Source organism: Pongo pygmaeus, chromosome 12 (genome assembly GCF_028885625.2).
Source record: "Pongo pygmaeus isolate AG05252 chromosome 12, NHGRI_mPonPyg2-v2.0_pri, whole genome shotgun sequence".
Classification (NCBI taxonomy): Eukaryota; Metazoa; Chordata; class Mammalia; order Primates; family Hominidae; genus Pongo; species Pongo pygmaeus.
In genome coordinates, this window is record NC_072385.2 from 125,036,118 (window position 1) to 125,055,525 (window position 19,408).

Sequence of the window (19,408 nt, forward strand, 5' to 3'; positions counted from 1 at the left end):
ACCGAGGAGTGAGGAGCAAAGACGCTCTTCCATGCTCCCACCCGAGGAGCACGCCCCACGACGCCCGCCAGCGGTTCTCCTGCGACTGCCCGGGCCGCGCCTCGGCGCCCTCGCCCGGGTCCTCGGCACGGGGGAGGGGCGTGGCGCGGCCGGCGCTCTCTGATTGGCTGCGGGCGTCAGGGCGTCGCGCCGCGATTGGGTCGCGCAGCTGTCTGGAGCGAGAGCGCGCGAGGTGGGGAGGGGGCCGCTGGAAGCTGCTGGAAGTCGGGGGCGGGGGATGCGGCTGGGGCGCCGGGGCGGGGACGACGGGGGCGACGGCGGGGGCGACGGCAGGAGGGGCCGCGCCTGTGCAGGGCGGTCGGGGGCGGCGGGCGCGGGAGGAGGTGGCGGCGGAGGGGGAGGTGCGAGCCGGGCACCGCCCCCGGCCCCTCCCCGGCCCTCCCCGCGCAGCGCTCAGACCGCGGGCGGCCCAGGGGCGGGCGCGCCGCTGCATCCCCATCCTCGTCGTCGCCCGGCACAGCGCGAGCGGGCGAGCGGCGCGGGCGGCCGGAGCGCCGAGGCCCGGCCATGGCCACCACCAGCACCACGGGCTCCACCCTGCTGCAGCCCCTCAGCAACGCCGTGCAGCTGCCCATCGACCAGGTACCCCGAGGCGCCCTGGCGCCGGGCGTCGCGCCCTCGCCGCCCCTCCCCGCCGCGGTGCCACCCGACCGGGGGCCCGGGAGGAGGGTGGGGGCTGGGGCCAGGCGCCCCGTGCCCGCCTACCCGCCGCTCCCTGGAAGGGAGGGGGCAACAAGCCGGTTATTGTCCCAGAGCCCCCTCCCTCCTGGGTGCGCCCCCAACCCCCCATCCCCGGGCCGGGCGGGGGTGGGCCGGGCGTTGTTGTCGGCGACAGCCCCCGGGGAGGGTGGTCGTATGGGCGTGCGGGTGTGCATGCGGTCCCTGCCCTTCGCGGCAGCGGCGCTCGGATCCGGTGGTCGGGTCCCGGAGCAGCCCCCGGTGCGCATGGACCGGGTTGTAGAAAGGGTGCGGAAGGCTGCGCTTTGGGGAGCCTGGCGTGGTGCTGCCTACCCCGCGCGCGCCTCTGAGCGACCCCCAGAGAGGCCGATGCATGGGTCTGGGTGTGCTGGGTGCCTTAGAGACGGCGTCGATGGGTGCTAGGGGCCCGGAGAGGCTTAAGCGCTACTGCACTTTGGGGACAGTTTGCGTTGGATTGTGGCTTAAGAGAGACAGAGGCAACAGTTTGGGGGAAGGCAGACAGGTTATGAAGAAAAGTCAGAGGGAGTTAATCCCAGGATTCTAGCTGACAAAAGTGGCAACCTTGTAGATTGATGCAGCCACCTTACCTCCTTGCCCAGCCCTCAAAAAAGCTCTTGACAGTGTCTAGGGAAGGGGGTATTTAAATGAGGCCAATCGAGTTTGTTGGTTTAAAGGGCCTAAGGATTACTGAGAAATAAACAGCATTGTGATGGGAAAAGCAGCGCCATTTTTACTGAGAAAAGAAAGTTTGGAAGTATTTTGTTGTGACAGTGAGATTTAGGGAAGTTGTTAATGAGGCGGGGGTGGGGGTTGGGGGGCGGGGGTGTATAGTTAGGTGATTGCTCTAGCCCCAGGCTAAAGGTAGTTAACTTTGGAAATTTTGCTTACAATTATTTCAAGTGTACTTAACCTGGAAGTGTTTGGACTTCACACGGGATACTGGTTCACTGTCTTGAACTTGAAGGTGCTGCTGTCATTTAGTCTTCGGGGATTTCATTTCAATACGGGATTCCTTCTTGTCCAGACGGCTTTCCATAGCAGCAAGCTGGAAACCTGACATTAGGATACTAGCTGCTTTGTGCTTTACTGTTTTAAATAAAATCGCCTTAAGTATGTCGAAGGAGTGTTAAACAATTGTGGCTTCTGTTGAAATTCCACATCGCAGTCATAACTTCTGGTTAATAGTAAAGTACCTATCCCCCACCTATCTTGAACAAGAGTTCTAATGTGTGTCTTGCTAATAAAGTATGGTAGTGAAATTAATCGTGTATTTGAAGAAAATATTCTTCTCTCTTTATTAATAAATTGACCAGAATTTAGGGTTTTTCATCCTCCCGGCCCCGCGGAGGATTCTTGCTGACGTTTCCACACTGGTGTGCAGTGTATGACCTTTTAGCATATCACACTCCTGCCTTAAATAGGCTGCTTCCAGTGTATCAGCAAATGCAGGGTGGGTGTCTGTTGAAAAGTTCTTTGCTGATGAGGAGCAAGGGAGATAGGTTTATATATTTACATTTCTTTCAGAGAGATGGGCACATGTTCACGTTCTCTTTTTCTCTCCCCCGTCTTTCTTTCCCTCCCGCTCCATGTCTGCCATAGCCCTACCCGTCCCTGCTATGCTGAAATATTTCCTTGACTATGCTAAGAATACCTATTCATTTATATAATGCTTATAACTTTTTAAAGTGATTTGCTATTAATGAACGCATATAAGCATCCAGAGAAAGTTCTTTTCAGCACTGAAATAAGCAGGAGAATCAAGGGAAAGTGACAGGACTTAAAATTTTTGACATCCTTCTTTATTAGCTAAAGGTCTTAAGTTGGTACCTTGGGACTACTATAAATTTGTACAGCCATGTGTAGCCCTGACTTTGTATGGCACAGTCGTGCACTGCATAGTGACATTTCGGTCATCAGACCACATGTCTGATGGTGGTCTGGTAAGATTGTGATGGAGCTGAACAATTCCCCTTGCCTAGTAAAGCTGTAGTCATTGTCATGTCGTAGCACCACGCATTACTCATGTGTTTGTGGTGCTGCCAGTCAAAACAAACCTAATGTGCTGCCAGTCCTATAAAAGTCTGTCACATTGTGTATAAAACTACACAGTTAGGTACAGTACATAATATTTGATAATCCTAAGTGCATCACTGGTTTATGTATTTACTATACTTTTTATTGTTGTTTTAGAGTATACTCCTATTTATTAAAAAAAAAAAATTAACTGTGGAACAGCCAGAGGCAGGGCCTTCAGGAAATGTTCCAGAAGGCATTGTTATTATAGGACATGACAGCTCCATGCATGTTATTGCCCCTGAAGACCTTTCAGTGGGACAGGCTGTGGAGGTGGAAGACAGTGATGTTAATGATCCCGACCCTGTGTGGGCCTAGGCTAGTGTGTGTGTTTGTGTCTTAGTTTTTAATCGTTTTTTAAATTTAAAAAATTTTAATAGAAAAAAGCTGATAGAATAAGGATATAAAGGAAGAATATTTTTATACAACTGTACAGTGTTTTACGCTGTTATTATAAAAGAATTAAAAACTTAATAAAGTAAAAAGTTACAATAAGCCAAGGTTAATTTATTATTGAAGAAAGGAAAATATATTTTATAAATTCAGTGTAGCCTAAATGTAGAGTATTTATGAAGTCTACAGTGGTGTACGGTAAAGTCCTGGACCTTTGCATTCACACCCTACTCACTCACCCAGAGCGACTTCTAGTCCTGCAGGCTCCCTTCATGGTGAGTGCCCCATACAGATGTACCATTTTAAATCTTTTATGCTGTATTTTTACTGTACCTTTTTTATGTTTAGATACATACACACTTACTATTGTGTTACTTACTACAGTATTCAGTACAGTATGCTGCTGTATAGATTTGTAGCTTAGGAGCAATAGGCTGTACCATCCGGTCTAGGTGTGTAGCAGACTATGCCATTTAGGTTTGTGTAAGTACACTATGGTGTCCACACAGCAACAAAATTGCCTAATGATGTATTTTTCAGAACATAGCCCCATCATTAAGTGACACATGACTGTAGTTTGAGTTGTTTTCTCTTTGAGCAAGGCTTTAAAATATTGGATTAATACCACACAAGCCTTAACTTTTCATAGTGATAATAAATTGTTCTTTGAAGCACCTAAGAGTTGACTTTCTTGTTGATGAAGCTGTTGGAATAACTAAAAACTCAATTTTGTAAAATTGGATGACTAAAGTCATTTATCCATTATTTTAAAATTGAGCAAAATAAAAATTTTTATAATGTAAATCATTTATTCCAAGTTGAGAGAAATCTTATGAATTTGTTATAATCACATAGTGTGAGTCAACAGGAAAAAGACAAATCAGGAAATGAAAAGTGTAAAAATATAACTTGTTAGTATGTTAATTTGGTATGTGCTAATTAACAATGTTTTGAAAAATTGGGAAATTATAAAACCAGTTGTTTGATGTCTGAGGAGGAAAAGGACTTTAGTGTAAGAAAAACAATTAACTTTTTACTAGGTAAGTGTGGAATTTATGAGAGGATAGAAATTATGGGTCTGCATGGAATGTAAGAATGCACCTTGCAGGGCAAGGTAGCAGAAAGGAGGAAGCGTTTTGTGGTTAGCCTGAGGCCAGGGAAGGAAAAGAAGCAAAATACTTTGCCTTAGACTCCTGGGTTGTTTAATCTTTACTGAGAATTCCAGAGGTATTGGAATTTAGGTAGCCATAGTATTTGTTCAATAGGCCTTAAATTTTAATAAAAATATAGAATCTATTATCAAGTGAAGTTACATGATGCTTTAAGATAGGAAGTACCGGCATCTGATGTTTGCCTTTCTAGGCCTTGTTTTCCAGATGACTTTATTTCTAGGGTAATGTTTGGTAGGTGGTTATGATTAAAGGAATGTATGGAGAGTGGGTTTTGAGGAGGGAAATGGACTGAGAAAGAGCTGTGCCAAGAAAAGGCCCAAATGTGCTGTTTAGACGACATCAGGAATCACTGAAGGTATCTGTGTTCTTTATTATTAATAGTTGCTGATGTGCTGGATTTTTAAGACTCGAAAGCGAGCACCAAAATGAAATAAAATAATTAAATGTCCCAGATCAACCTATTTTTTGGAATGTTTTTATTTTTCAATCTTAACATATCCTGTACTCTATTACATTCGATTTGCCTAACTCCTGGTTACCAAACTGAGGTTGCTATCCAGCCTTTTCCCTCTTCCTCCCTCCCTCCCACCTCTTTCTTGCCTTTTTAACCATTTTCTGTCCTTATTTCTCATGATGCTGTAATTACTGCTATGAAACTAGAGTAAATTTCCCTAGTGATGTGATATCCAGGATGGCATACTTGGCAGAAGGCCAGTTAGGGATGAAGCTGGCCTGTATAAAGTCATTGAACAGCCATGTTTAGGGACAGGGGTCATTGTTTTAGAGATGATGTGCTGAATTCTGGGCAGGGAGAGGGGTAAGATGGAGACTCAGGATCTTTTGAAAGGTTTGGACGGGGAAGGGGAAGGAGGAACGGTTATATGTTACTAATCCTGCAAAGTCAGATAATAATTATAATGTCTAACACTTAATACAGTTTTCAAAGCTGTTTCACACAGATTATATTATTTAATCAAATCCTCACAACACCTGGTGAAGTCAGATAAAGTTCAAGACCTGAAGTATTTAGCTTCACGGGTGTGTGTGTGCGTGCACGTATGGTATTTACCATTTGAATAAAAAAGGTCAGTTTTAGTTTATGGTCTTAATAATATGTGGCAAATATTTTTGGTAGATCATTGTTTTAGATCATATTTTTGGAGGGAAAGGAGAGCAACTGAAGGTCGCTGAAGTCAAGACTGAAGGGCTAGGCGTTGTGGTTGACACAGAGAAAATGATGATGTGTAAGGGAGAGAGAGCATTGTGGGCTTATGAGATCTGTGTTTCCTTTTTGGACAGTTCGTTGACTGATCTTTTCTGTATATTCTCCCCCGCCCCTGCTCTTCCCCTGCACCGTGCAGATAACCGGTGAAGTAAAGTTGATGTTAGGGAAAAGAGTAGTTTAAAACATTCACTTCTTTAATCTTCCTGCAGGTCTGTACTATGATGAATTCCATTTTATAGGTGAAGAAACAGGTGAAGTTCTCAGTATTGAGCCTTCTTAAGAGTATGACTTTTAGGACGAGAAGGTGAATGGCAACAAAACAAGCAGACCAAAGATTTATTTTCAACTTGCCATTTGAATGCTCTAGGTTTAGAACATAAATACTTAACTCATTTCTCTCTCCTGTCTACTTTTACACTCATAATGAGCATTAGTCTTCATCATGAGAACACTGAAAACCCAGTCTGCTGTGAATGATTCCTTTTCATCAGGAAGGCATATGGGACTGAGAATCTTGAATCTGTGTTTTAGCTCCTGTCAGTTAACAGTTTTAGATATGTTACTATACATGAATGAGTTTCCTCCTCTATGTGTGTTGGGCTTAGTTTTAAAATTCCGTGATTCTCTGGTTGTCTTATTAACTGCTGAAGCTGCCCAAATTCTTTTTGGACCAAGTTGGAGAGAAAATAAATAAAAACTTAGAGGAGGAAAGTGAACTACTAAATTTTGAAGATGTTTTCAATAGTAAAGAGAGTTGAAACTGCCTCTCTGTTTAATTCAGAGTAGCTAAGCAAAATACCACAAGCCCTGACAATTGCAGCTAATGTAGGTGCAATTCTTTAAGAAATTTAAATTCTTTAAATTTTCTTTAAGCCGTGGTTTCGTTATCTGTAAAATAAGGATAATAATAAGTAGTAGTACCTATTTGTAGGTAATCGTGAAGATTGAAACCATAATCTTTGTAAAATGCCAGGCCTCTGGTAGATGTTTGATGCACAGTTCCTTCCTCTTTACAAATTATCAAATTTCTGGAACTTATTTATGTTTTTATTTTGAGACGTTAACCTCTGTTCATAGGTATTTCATTTTTAACCTTTAGGACTTGCTTTTTAGGAAGGGAAATACAAGGCTTGGGTTCGGTCGTATGCCCACACAGTGATTAAACTAGGATTAAAATCTAGTTTTGAATTTGGAGTCAAAAGTGGTTTTTCTGCTTCCTCACTGCTTCAAGAGCTCTTTGTCTCCCTGCTTTAAAAATGCTTCCTATGTTGTTACTGCGTCTGTAGGTACAAACAGCCTTCATCTCCTTCATCTCTGTTTATTGGGTCCATCAAGGCCAACTTTCCAGGGAAATAAAAACAACTCACGCTCAGCTTTTGGCTCCGGTTGGTTTAACAGGTGGGACTCTACAATGATAGCACTTGGTAAGATTCCTTTAAAATAAAAGCAGCCATAAATATGACCCGCAGCAGAGTGGTCTTTTAATGATTTTTATGTGTGCTATGGGTGATTGAAGCAGGCTTTTCTCAGTGTGTAGTGGCAACCGGGGCAGCTGATGGGTGGAAAGGTAGGCTCAGGGTTCAGGAGATCGGAACAGGCGCTGGTGACATGCACCTTCTACCATGGCTTCCCAATCCTAACCGTCCTTCCTGTATCCACTGCACCTGCATACGAATCTTTTTCTGAACCCCATCTGATGTGACTGCTTCCTTATTTGAGCCACGAGAGTATTTTGGATTTGGCATTGTTCTGGCATTTACATTCTGCTTAATGGTATACGTATCATTCAGGGTTCTGGTAAGAGAGACAGATTGAAATAGGTAACTAAGGCAACCAGGTAACTTAAAGAGCTATTTACAAAGATGTGGGCGGGTCTTGGGAAATCAGCAAGGAATAGTGAAGTTCCTGAGCCAGCTGCACTAGATGTGGAGGGTCAAAGGGGAAGGAAGGAGCAGAACCCCAAGATAGTGGCTGTGGAGCAGGGGCTGCCTCACAGCAGGAGAGGAAGAGCTATGGCCTCCAGTTGAAGGACTCAGCCAGCCTACAGCGAACCTGAGTGAGGGTTGCGGCCGGGAGAGCATGCCCCTGCCTCTCGCTTCTCCCATCCTCTCATCTCCTGCTGGCGTCTGCTTCAGAGGGCAAGTTGGTGCTTTGGGGGCACAGAAGAGAGAGGAGAGTGGATCTGGAGGGGCATTTAAATACAATCCAGAACGTTAGGGTTGCTTCAGGATTACTTATTTCTCTACCCGACGAATACAAATAAAAAACCTGTTGTCAGACTCCTTTATGCACATTCTTATTTTGTCTCTTTCTTCTCAGTCATACATTTTGAAAGAATAGTTGATTTCCTAATTCCAGTTCACTTTTAAAACCATTATAATCAGGCTTCCGTCTCTGATACTCAGAACCAAATCCAGTGGCAAATGTTGAGACACGCAGCACTCATCAGTTACTTCCTTGCTTAAAACTCTTCACAGCTTCCATGTTGCTGAGCCATTGTGGTGCATTTTTAAAGTGTGGCTCTGAGACCACTTGTGTCAAAAATCACTTTGGATTGTTATTAAAAGTGTACATTCCCAGGCTCTACTCAGGCTATACCCAGTGAGGGCCAGGGAGTCTGCATTTTTGACAGGGCTCCTGCTTCCCCCCACCTCCCGCCACCATCACAGATAACAGACTTGGGCCAAAGTTTTTAGGCTGTTCATATTATTAAAAGTTTATTAAAATGGAATGTATTTTAAAAAAATGTTTAACACATTAACATGTACTCGCCAAAACATAAGGCAGTGTATTGTGCTATTGACAATGTAGTCACAAGGGAAAAATAAAATTCATTGTGCACTCTACTGTAGGCAATTTGGCCCTGAAACAAGACAAGATTAAAGTTGGATGGTGTACACATCTCCCTTCAATCCTGTCACTGCATCTCTGGTGACCGTATGTATAATCTCGTGTGTAGAAATGTTGAAAGTCTACATTTGGGGTCCTTCCGGAATGGGAGGCCTGGGCCAAGTGTCCCCTTTGGCCTACTCTATGAGAGAGCCTGCTCCATGTGATTCTTTTTTCCCTCCTTTAAAAATTGTATTTATTGATTGATTGAGATAGGCTGGAGTGCAGTGGCTCAGTCTCGGCTCACTGCAACTGGTAGTGAGATTGCCGGATTATGTGGCAGTTCTGTTCTTACTGTGAGCTTACCTTTGAAAGTCTCTGTCTGATGGGGTAGGCTTGGACCCTCAGAAGGATGGCTTATTCAACCCCCGACCCCTGACAAACTCTCACACTCTTTCCACACATGCCAAGTAAATTGCTTAGAGCAATGTATGCAGAAGTGGCGAGCTGGAATTTAAATCCTGGCTTTCTGCTGCTTAAAGTACTTGCATACTCAATTACTTAAAACGCTCCTGGATACATTTTCTGTCTTTTAACTCCTTGCCTTTGATTAAGCTGTTTCCTCTTGAAATCCCTGCTACACTTCTTGGCTTGGCAGATCCGTATTTTTCAATAGTCAGCTAAAGCCTATGCCTCCTTGATGAAGCGTTTTAAGATTTGTCCCATCCTTTCCTCCCTTTTTGGGTATCTTGTGTGCATGATATGTTCGTGCATGCTACACCTACATGCCCTAAGTATTTGCAGTTCTTCTGCCTCAGGCTGCAGGTATTCCAGGTGGACCCATGACTTGGGACCCCTTCACACAGCTGTCTCGCATCCCATGCAGCATTTATGTCATGAGGCCAGTGTTCTGGAGAAGGACTGAGAGAAGAGAGGCCCCTGGTATTCCTGATCTGCCTCTCTTCTTTGCTCTGGACTAACCAGCCTGTCCCGTTTCTGTACAGCAGAAGCCCAGTGTCATCCAGTTCTGTCTTTCTTAGGAAGGAGTTAATGGCAAGAGCCCATGCGGGGTCCTTGCCCCTCTCCACTGCCTTCTTGTCATATGTGAGTACCCCTCCAACTCCAGGAAGCAGTGCTGCGAGAGAGTGCCTGGTGTTTCCAGGTGACTGGGCCACCCTGTTGGTTAGGGCCCTCCGAACAGTCCCCTCATGCCCCGCTTTCACTGTATTCTACTCTGATAATACGTGGAGCATTGATTTTTTTTGTTTGCTTTACAAGTCTCCCTCCTAAACTAAATTCCTTAAGAATAAGGACCTCCACTTACTCATCTTTGTGTCCCGTCTGCCTAGGACCATTCTTGGCATGGAGCATGTTTAGAGTCCACAGGGCTGGTGTGATGAAAGCATAGACTGGCTTAGCTTCTGACTGTCGCTTGTTAGCTGTGTGCTCTTGGCGAGGTGCTGATCTTTTATTCGCTTCAGTTTCCTCATCTATAAAGTAGGACACATAGTGGGTCTCTCCCCATGGAGTTGTGGTTAGCACTGAGGAGATGATGCACACAGAGTCAGAACCTGGCGTTTTGGGTGTTACTGACTTTAAGTGCTTTTCCAGGGGCTGAAGAGGGCACCATGCTGTTTAAGGCTTTACATTCTTCAGAGCCTAGGAGAGTGGTCTCTGTCATCCATTTTACAAGGAGTGGAGTGTCTCATGTATGTCAGGTGGTGAACAAGACACAGGGTACAGTGGAGGTACTGCAGTTGAATGCAGTGATTTTCAGACGTAAAACACCGCAGCTCCTTGGAGCACTTAGCCTGGTAGAGAGGGCCAGGTCCTGCCGAGGAAGTTAGGAAGGCCAGGTTCTGAGGGATGCGGTCTAGTGGGTCTAGTGGGGTCATGCTGGGTGTTCCCAGGGGACTTTTCCTGGGAACTGTGCACTTTTCCTGTCTTTCATTGGCACTCACGCCTCCTGGGCTAGGTAGAAGGCAGGTTAGGGGCTAGGGAATCTGTGGACACTCACTTCACTGGCCGACAAGCTTCTCCACAGACTGAGCTCCCCTAATCGGCTTCTCGTCACTCTGCAGCTGCTTTCTCTTGCAGCTGGTCTGTGCCTCTTACTGCTGTGGAGTCTTGAGCATTCCGATGCCTTTAGTGGTTAGGCTCACTAAAGGACCACGCAGCAGGTCTCTCTTAGGTAAGAAGTGAGTGATAGAAACCTTTTTCAAATGGGTTACTTAAAAGGAGGCTGAGGACATGCAAAGCAATGAAGTATTTTGGGGGATTTTGGCTGGATTATTCAAAAAGAATTGAAGATAATTCTGAGAGGTACCAGTATTTTCAGCTGGATGATTACACTGTCAGGTGTGGTTGGAAAAAGAAGCTTTATGAGCATTTTAATCAAGAGATTTAGATAAAAGAAGCCTGCAGTTTCACAATTGTCTTTATCGATAGAGAACAAAGGACTGCCCCTTTTAGTGTCCCTTTAGTAGGGCCCTCCAGAAAGACTCCTTTGGGATATCTCATCCACTCTCCATGTCCTCCAGCCATCCATCCAGTCCAGGGAAGCCTGGCTTTTGGGCAGCAGCAGATGAGTCATTGACAGATCCTCCCAGACCAGCTCAAAGGAACAGGTAAACTCATGTCCCTGTGGAGTGGGGAAAGCTCTGCTGAGCCAGGCGACCAGCCAGCTGCCAACCCCGTGGACCACATTCTTCTGGGAAGTCCCAAGCTCTGACCAGCATGCCTTGCTTCTGTCTAGGCATTGAACAAAGACGTAGCTTCCCATTTTAATCCATCATCTCATAGAAACTTTTTTAGGTTTTGGAGATTTTCTGTGCCAGACTTAAGTGTTAGTGAAAGGTCAGGGTGATACATCATATATAATTTTAGATATATTTAAGTTGTTCAGTACATGTATGGTATATGTTAAAATAAAATAGATAGCTCCCTGCTTATACAAACAAAACATTCTGGTTCTTTTAATTTTCTTTTTGAAACTAGATTATAGCTGAAACTACAATATATACATGAAAAACATTTAAGTGATATTTTCCTTGTTAAAACTCAATGGAGAGGCTGGGCACGGTAGCTCATGCCCATAATCCCAGCACTTTGGGAGGCCAAGGCAGGAGGATCCCTTGAGTCCAGGAGTTTGAGATCAGCCCAGGCAATGTAGCGAGACCTTCGAATCTGTATTAAAACAAACAAACAAAATGAATGGAGAGAGGTGCTGCCTGTTACAGAACAAGTAGTTACAAAACCATTTATCTACTGGGTACTCAATAAATAGTAAAATTGGATGCATCTAATTTAACAATATTAAATTTCAAGATAGATGTAAAGACCTGAAATAAAGGTCTAGAAATTAATTGTATAGACAGAAAATGACTTGAGACCGGAAGTACATTTTATCAACAAGCCCTGGGAGTTTGTGTTTATTGCATAGTGTTGCTTAGCTGACCAGATTGTGAGGTTAGGCGAAATAGCTAATCCCAACATAAATTCCAAGTTCAGATGTCTGGAGGGTACCAGGGAAGGAACATGAATGGAAAGGCAGATGCATGGGTTTTCTGAGGTGTGGACAGCATGACCGTCTGAAAGCCCATGCCCAGGCTAAAGGGAAAGCCCCTACTCACTTTTGCTAATGGTGACCATAAAGGAATGTTGGCTTGGTGCTGCCAAAGCTGATTTGTCAAGGGAAGATGGAAATTTGGATTTTTTTGTGAAAATAGGATTTTTTAAATTTGGGGTAAAATTTTAAGTTTTCTCCTTTTTGAGCCCTGATAACACATCTAGACTAGATTTAGTTTACTGGCCACCAGGAATTAGGTAACAGTTTCTGTTAAGTTTATGGTGTTCAGTCCAATCTGAAGTACACTTGTGTTCTGAGACTTAAAAGGAACATTGACAAAAGAGATTATAACCAGAGCAGGGCGCTGAGGACTACAGAATGCTTGGAAACCATATCAAGCAGTAGTTGAAGATACAGTTCTTATATTTCACCATTTAGTAATTTCATCCTTAAATTGGCTGAAAGAGTTTCAGATTTTATCTGACTAGTTCTTTTCATTTGGAGAAGATCACATCTTGGAAATAATCTTGAAAGTTAATACCCCATTACAGTGGAAGGTTGGAATTTCACACTACTATCATTTTATTCTTTTTGCAGATCCAGTATTACTATTATTAATTGGTTTACATTGTCAAGGCTATTTTATGGTATGTGACATTAAAATAAATGTCTAGCTGGAGGGGAATAAAGTAATACTTGGAAAGGTCTTGATAAGTCCCTGTTAGTTTTTCATTTTTCTAGAATGTGTATTGATTTTTGGCCAAGATGTTTTATTTTGTGATAACTCTGGAGTTATCAGCTTTGGAGTTTAGGTTTAATCTGCAGTGTGCTTCACTGTGAGTGTCAGCATGCCTTTTCTAATACTAGGACTGACATAGCTGTTCTTATTAGCTATGTCCCAAGAATAGCAGTGACGGACATTTTTGTTTTGCAAGTAGAGCCAAAAAGATGAAGGTAGAGGACAGGGCAGAAGTTTGTTGAACTAGTACTTAGTATCTTTGGAGATAGTTAAGGGGTCCTTAGTGTAAGTTATAATGTTGGGTGCTGTAATTACAGCCCTTGTATATTTCTTGTCCAATGAGATTAGTTATGTCTTCACCTTTTGTTCTTGGAAAATACTTTTAAAGCCACATAGTAAAGGAAAATTTTGGTAAACTTGGCATCAAACATTGAGCCTCAGCTGTCTATTAGACTTGAATGGAAATTCTGATATGTTAATCAAAATTAATTCTAAGTATTGTTGCAATTTTTATATGAATTGAAGGAATTCATTTCTAAGGACTCAAGTTTCTTTTTAAGGTATAAGAAATATAAATTAATGGAGAAATATTCCAAGAAGGTTTTTGGCATAGACTCAGAGTTTTACTTTATAGGATTATAAAGTGATCTATTAAATAATTTTTAAATGAATATTGCATTGGGTAGGAAACGCTTCAGTAGATTAAAAAATTCTTAGAAATTAATGGTAAAATAGTGTATTAAAGATAAAAAGGATGTTGGTACCATGTCAGCAAAGACAGAAAAGACTGGAATAGTGCCAGAGGCTGGACTTGGATTGCTTTCCTTTTTATATTTTATTGAAAGCAGAAACCACTAGAAAATAATATAAAAATATTAAACTACTTTCCCTATTTTGTCTCTATCTCCAGATTTGATAAATATGTGATATTGGAGTTTAGCCCTTGTGAAATGAAGGAGAAAGTATAAATTTTCTCAGAATCCTAGAGCAAAGGTGCAACTTCTAGTTAAGGAAACTGCAGTGTAAAGAAGGGACAGCCTAGCTCATTCAGTATTTATTGATTGCCAGACTTTTTTCTAGGCCTCAAATTTCAGAGAGCAGAGGGTCGAGTTGGCAGGGTTTGATGATATAGCAAATGAGAAAACAAACGTTTTTCATGTATGAGATTATAGTGACTAAGATCGTGGATTGAGGAGTCAACCTGTGTTCCAGTTGTGGTTCTGCAACGTAGCATCCCTTACAAGCTGTGTGAGTTTATCTGTGTGCACAAGAGTGTAGTGTGTAATGAGTACTCTATAAATGGTAGCTATGGCTGCCATTGCACCTTTTGTGCAAACTGCTTGTGTGAAATAAAGTTTTATCAGGTGTTGGTTATCTGGATTGTATTTGAACACTTCTGCTGGTGCAGTGCTTGCTACCTTCGTTAGGGCAGCCAGTTTCATTTCTGGATAGTTGTAGTTGCCAGAGAGTTTGTTGTTTAAGTGCTTGCAAACTTTCTGAAGTAACCCAGAAGTGGTCTGAATAAGCCCACTTCTTCGTGGTTACCTTTCAGAGAATTGGACACTTCCTATTCTTTTTTCACATGGCTGGCTCACGAACACCTGCGTATTTGTACATTAGGCATCAGTAGCCCTCAGTCTTCTGTGAAATCCATGGGCCCGTGATTGAACATTTCTAGCTCTCCTGGGATCGTACAGCTCCATATCTTGAAAGTTCACTTTCTAAGTGTTGTCCTCTCTAGAGTTTTGCAGTATTGGTGTTCTTATTTGAAGATTTTTTTTTTTTGCCTCTATTGTTTACTAAAATGTACTGAAAATAAAATGGCTAATTTAGTAATAAGCATGTTCTCATAAATTATCCTGTTGAGCCAATGATAGAACCCATAAGGCATGCCCAAAATACCATTTCTTTAGATGCAGTAGACTCATTTGACATTAGCGGGCTGATGGGTGTCAGGTGTGACAAAGGAGCATCACTGAAGGACGCAGGTGGCGTGCTGGAAATGTGTTACCTAAGATTACCTGAAATAGGGGCTCATCACAGCACATTTTTGGTCAAATGTCTAATGATAGTGTTAAAATCAACATTGAGTTAAAGCTGAATGTTATCCAGGCAAATCTCAGATTTCTTTGTCTTCAACTCCTGAAAATGATCGACAGTGTCATCTAATCATCTCTGCAAAAATTTGTTTCCCTCCATAGATTCAAAACAATAGGAACTATCTTATTAAAACATTCTAAGACTTAATTTCAGGTTTGATTAGTGAGAACAATACATGTTTTAGATACTCCAGTTTTCTTTAACAGTTTCCTTTTTTCTTCATATACTTTATATATTTTATTGTGTATGATTCATTATGGATATCATTATGCATGAGTTTAGGATTTTTTTTTCTCCTCGCAATATTGAGATGTCAGAGCTAATTGTTCTCCTTTTAATTCATTCTCGCAGGATGTGTAAAATTCACAAATAGAGCTTTTTCATGAAAAAGGCTGTTTTTCATTATTTGAATGGAACTAAATAACTCAAAATCAAATACAGTTCCTAAGGGTTATTTTGTTTGATGTTGGCATACTAAACAAGCTTACAAATAATATATTATGAAATAATTGAATCTCTTAATGACTTCTTGAGAGCTTGTTTGGAGGTTCTAGCAGGGGAGCGCAGCTACTCGTATACCCTTGACCGAAGACTGGTCCTCCTCTATCGGGGATGGTCGTCCTCTTCAACAGAGCGCGCAGCTTCGGGAGGGACGCACATGGAGTGGTGAGGGAGGAAGGGGACACCCGCCTAGCCAGCCAGATCAGCCGAATCAACCCTGGCGATCAATGGGGTGACAGATGTCTCAGCCAGATCGCCCTCACATCCTCTTAATGACTTCTTAAAAAATTTGGCTCAAAGGATATAATGTTCTTCCAAAAGTTGTCATATAATGAACCCTTTCTCAATACTCACATTAACTTATTTCTTTCCCTAGTCTCAGTTATAGTATTGTATTTTTGTAATAAAACAGATATTTAAACTGATACAATAGTAATATATAAATCATATAAAGTCATTTATTCTTTACACTCCAAGGTAAATGTAGAGTGTTTATACGTATTTGAAAGTTGATGTTCATATAGTAACAATAAATATGAATGACATGCATTGTTTATATTTTTGATGTTACTTTGCTTATCAGAAATGATGGTAGTTTAGGCTATCAGATAGTCACTGACCTCCACCAATTTAAGGATGCTACAAATGACCAGCAAGTAGTTATTCGGCCAAGACCCAAACCAAAGCAAAATAGCGGGGATTTGGGCTTAACCAAAGACAAAGTCAAAGTTCAGTTCATCTGTACTTTAAAAAGGGAGGTGAAATGAGGTACTTCATAATGTTTTTGCTGTTTGAGAGCTAATTCTTCTTTTATAACATGCAAATATGTTTAACATTTTTGCATTTCTAATTTCATTTGTGTTTTCAGTAATGTGTTATATACTCTACTAGGGAACTGAATTTAGTTTGTATATTTCTTATCTGATTCAGAAAGTAATACATCTTTATTATATGAAACTTATAAAATAAAAAAGTATAAATAGAAAATTTAAAAATCACCCATTACCCTTCAGTCCAGAGACAACTTTTGTTAATAAAGTTTTATTAGAGTATATGTGTATGTTGAAACAAAATTGGGCTCATACTGAACATAAAATTTTTGTGACGCAGCCACCAGGTTGTGAGGAATCCCAGGGCATATAAAGATGCCTTGTGTAGGTGTTTGAACCTACAGGCCCAGTGAAAGTCCAGATGACAGCCAGCATCCACTGTCTGACGTGTGAGTGAGCAAGCCTTTAGATAATTCCAGTCTCTGATGCCAAATAGAGAAACAATGAGGTGTCCATGCTGAACCTTGCCCAAATTCCAGATTCCAGAGCAAAAGAAATGTGAGTGTTTTCAGCCGCCAAATTCAAGGGTACTTTTTAGGTCATCAGAGTTGTCATTTGGCAATCATATATTTTTAAAAAATTTTAATTGAATGTAACTTAAATATGGTGAAATGCATAGATCTTAATTGTGCAGTTTGACCAGTTTTGACAAATGCGTACACTTGTGTAACTCATATCCTGTGTAATCGTTGTAAAGGTGAACATGGTAGGCCAGAGTAAGCAAGGTGTAAGTGTTAGATGATGAGTAGAAAAGACTGGGAGGACTTTGGTCGTAATATAAATGTGATAGGAAGCCATGAAATTTTTGAAAATATACTTTTAATTTTAGAATAGTTTTAAATTTGCAGAAAGTTGTGAAGATAGTACAGAGAGTTTCCACATACCCCATGTCCAGTTTTTCCTCTTGTTAACATGTTTCATTAGTATGGTCATTTGTCACAGCTGGTGAAGCAATATTGAGAATTATTATTGACTAAACTCTATACTTTATTTGATAGATTTATTTAGTTTTTACTTAAGGTTAAGGTCTGTATTAGTTAGCTGTCATAATAAAAACCATAGACTGTGTGGATTAAACAACAGAAATTTATTTTCTCATAAATCCAGAGGCTGGAAGTCTGAGATCCAGGTGCCAGTATGGTTGGGTTCTGGTGAGGGCTCTCTTCCTGCCTTGCAGACAGCCACCACTGGGGGGTGTGCTCACGTGGTCTTTTCTAGATGCGTTCTTGGTGAAAGAGAGAGCAAGCCCTCTGTGTCTCTTTTTATAAGGGCACTAATCCAGTCAGGCCAGGGCCCTACCTACCTTCACAACCTCATCTAATCCAAATTACCTTCCAAAAACTCATGAATGTTTTTCTCATGAGTCTGTGCTTATGGGTGTTTGAGAGGAAGACCACAAAGATGAAGTGTTGTTTTCATCACATCATTCCAAGGGTATGTAGTTTGAGTGTGACTGATCACTCTTGATGTTAATTTGATCACCTGGCTGAGGCAGTGTCTGTCAGATTTCTCCACTGTGAAGTTTCTCTTTTTACTCCCACTTTCCATATTGCACTCTTTGGAAGTAGCCATTCTGAGCAGCCTATGCATAGGGGTAAGCTGTGGATGCTTTGAATAGAGGAATTAGCTACTCTGGTTTACCTCTGAAGAAGCTCTCATTACTGTGTGGAGGGCAAGAGTTGAATCGGGCGGGGAGTTGGCTTGTGGTCACAGTAGTCTAAGCTGGGTGATGGTGGTCATGGCGGGTGTGGTGCAGAGTGGCCTTATTTGGGATATACTTGAAGGTAGAACTGATATGACTTACTGGTGGATTGAATGTGGTTATGAGAAAAAGAGAAGACTCAAGGATGACGCTTCCTCAGTTTTTGGCCTAAGCAGCTAGGGCAGATAATTATGGGGAGCTGGGGGACAGGGTGGGGAGGACTGGAAAAGAAGTGGCTTTTGGAGCATGGGAAGGGTGGATATGAAAGGTTTTCCTTTGAGCTGTGTTAAGTTTCAGATGCTTGTTAGACTTTGAGGTATAAACATGTAGACCATTGAAGATGTGAGTCTGGAGTTCAGGTATAGATCAGGTCTCAGTATTCTATTTGGGGGTCACACATTTTACTTTTAAAGAATTCTATGTATTTTCAGAATAAGAATTTAGTTTGATAGAATAAAGAACCTGTGGTAATTTGATTCAAATGATGAAAAAAATTTAAATCAAACATTTTTTTCTGCTGAAAGCATTGTGAAAAAACGGTAAAATGTAGAATGATTTGTCAATCAGCATCAGTGTAACCTGTCTGTGTCTGACCTAAGTCTCAGCTAATATAGCCAGTTGAGCAGTGGAAGATGAAGAATTTGATTTGCATGTCTTAAAGCCGTTGAGAAAAGGAACTAGACATTTTAGTTTTTTTTTTTCCCCTAAGGAACTATATGCATATATTTTGAGCCTTACATTTTTTTCTTAGAGGGAAACTAGTCAGGAGTGGGAGGCCTCTGAACAAGCTGCATTCTGTGTAGCCGCCAGCTTTTCTTTCTCTTTCTCCAGGAGAACATTGGCCCTCAGCGCCTCTTTCTGCTTCCCCTTGTTCAGACCATTGGGGGCGACTGGCTTTCCTGTCTGACTCCTCCTGTTTTGGTAATGAAGATAGGGAGGCTGAAGGATTGATATTATTTGGTTCCTTATTTAAAAGGTAGTTATGTAAAATTAAATAAAATTTGGCCAATACCACTTGTAACTTTAAGTTGTTTTGGAAATTGATTCATTATTATTCAGAAAAGAGAATTTTAAGTTAATAATATTGGAAGAATTTATGGTTTTTTCTCTTCCCTTCCCTCCCCCCTAGTTCTTTATTTATTTTTAGAGCTTTTTGTACTAGTACATCCTCCCTTTTCTGGGGAGTTGATTTGAGAAATTAGATTTGCGAGAGAATGTATGCTTTTAGAGGATGATGAAAGCCACTTGCGCTCCAACTTAAGGAAAACCCTTTTAAGCTCCCTGCATGCCCTTTCTAGACCCCATCCCAGAGAGGAATGACTTCTGGAATATTGTGTTAATCACTTCCTTGCTTTCTTCGTAGTGTTAACCACAAACGTATATATGTATGTGGTAATAAACATGAAATTTGCCATCGTAACCATCTTTAAGTGAACAGCTCAGTAGTGATAAGTATATTCACATGGTGTTGAGCAGTAGATCCCCAGAACTTTTTCATTTTGCAGAACTGAAGCTGC

At 41.9% G+C, this 19,408-nt stretch overlaps 1 protein-coding gene across 3 annotated transcripts in view; it reads left to right on the forward strand.

The window, feature by feature from the left end:
- Positions 1-393: 393 nt before the first annotated feature.
- The window catches only part of MBOAT2 (membrane bound O-acyltransferase domain containing 2), a 144,699-nt gene continuing 125,684 nt past the window's right edge, over positions 394-19,408 (forward strand). The window contains exon 1 of one of the 3 annotated variants that reach the window (XM_054474605.2): positions 394-642. In XM_054474605.2, coding sequence (XP_054330580.1) covers positions 568-642 — 75 coding nt within the window. In that variant the 5' untranslated portion in view covers positions 394-567. The remainder of the gene's footprint in view (positions 643-19,408) is intronic. The other 2 variants (XM_054474568.2, XM_054474615.2) reach the window with 2 other exon arrangements.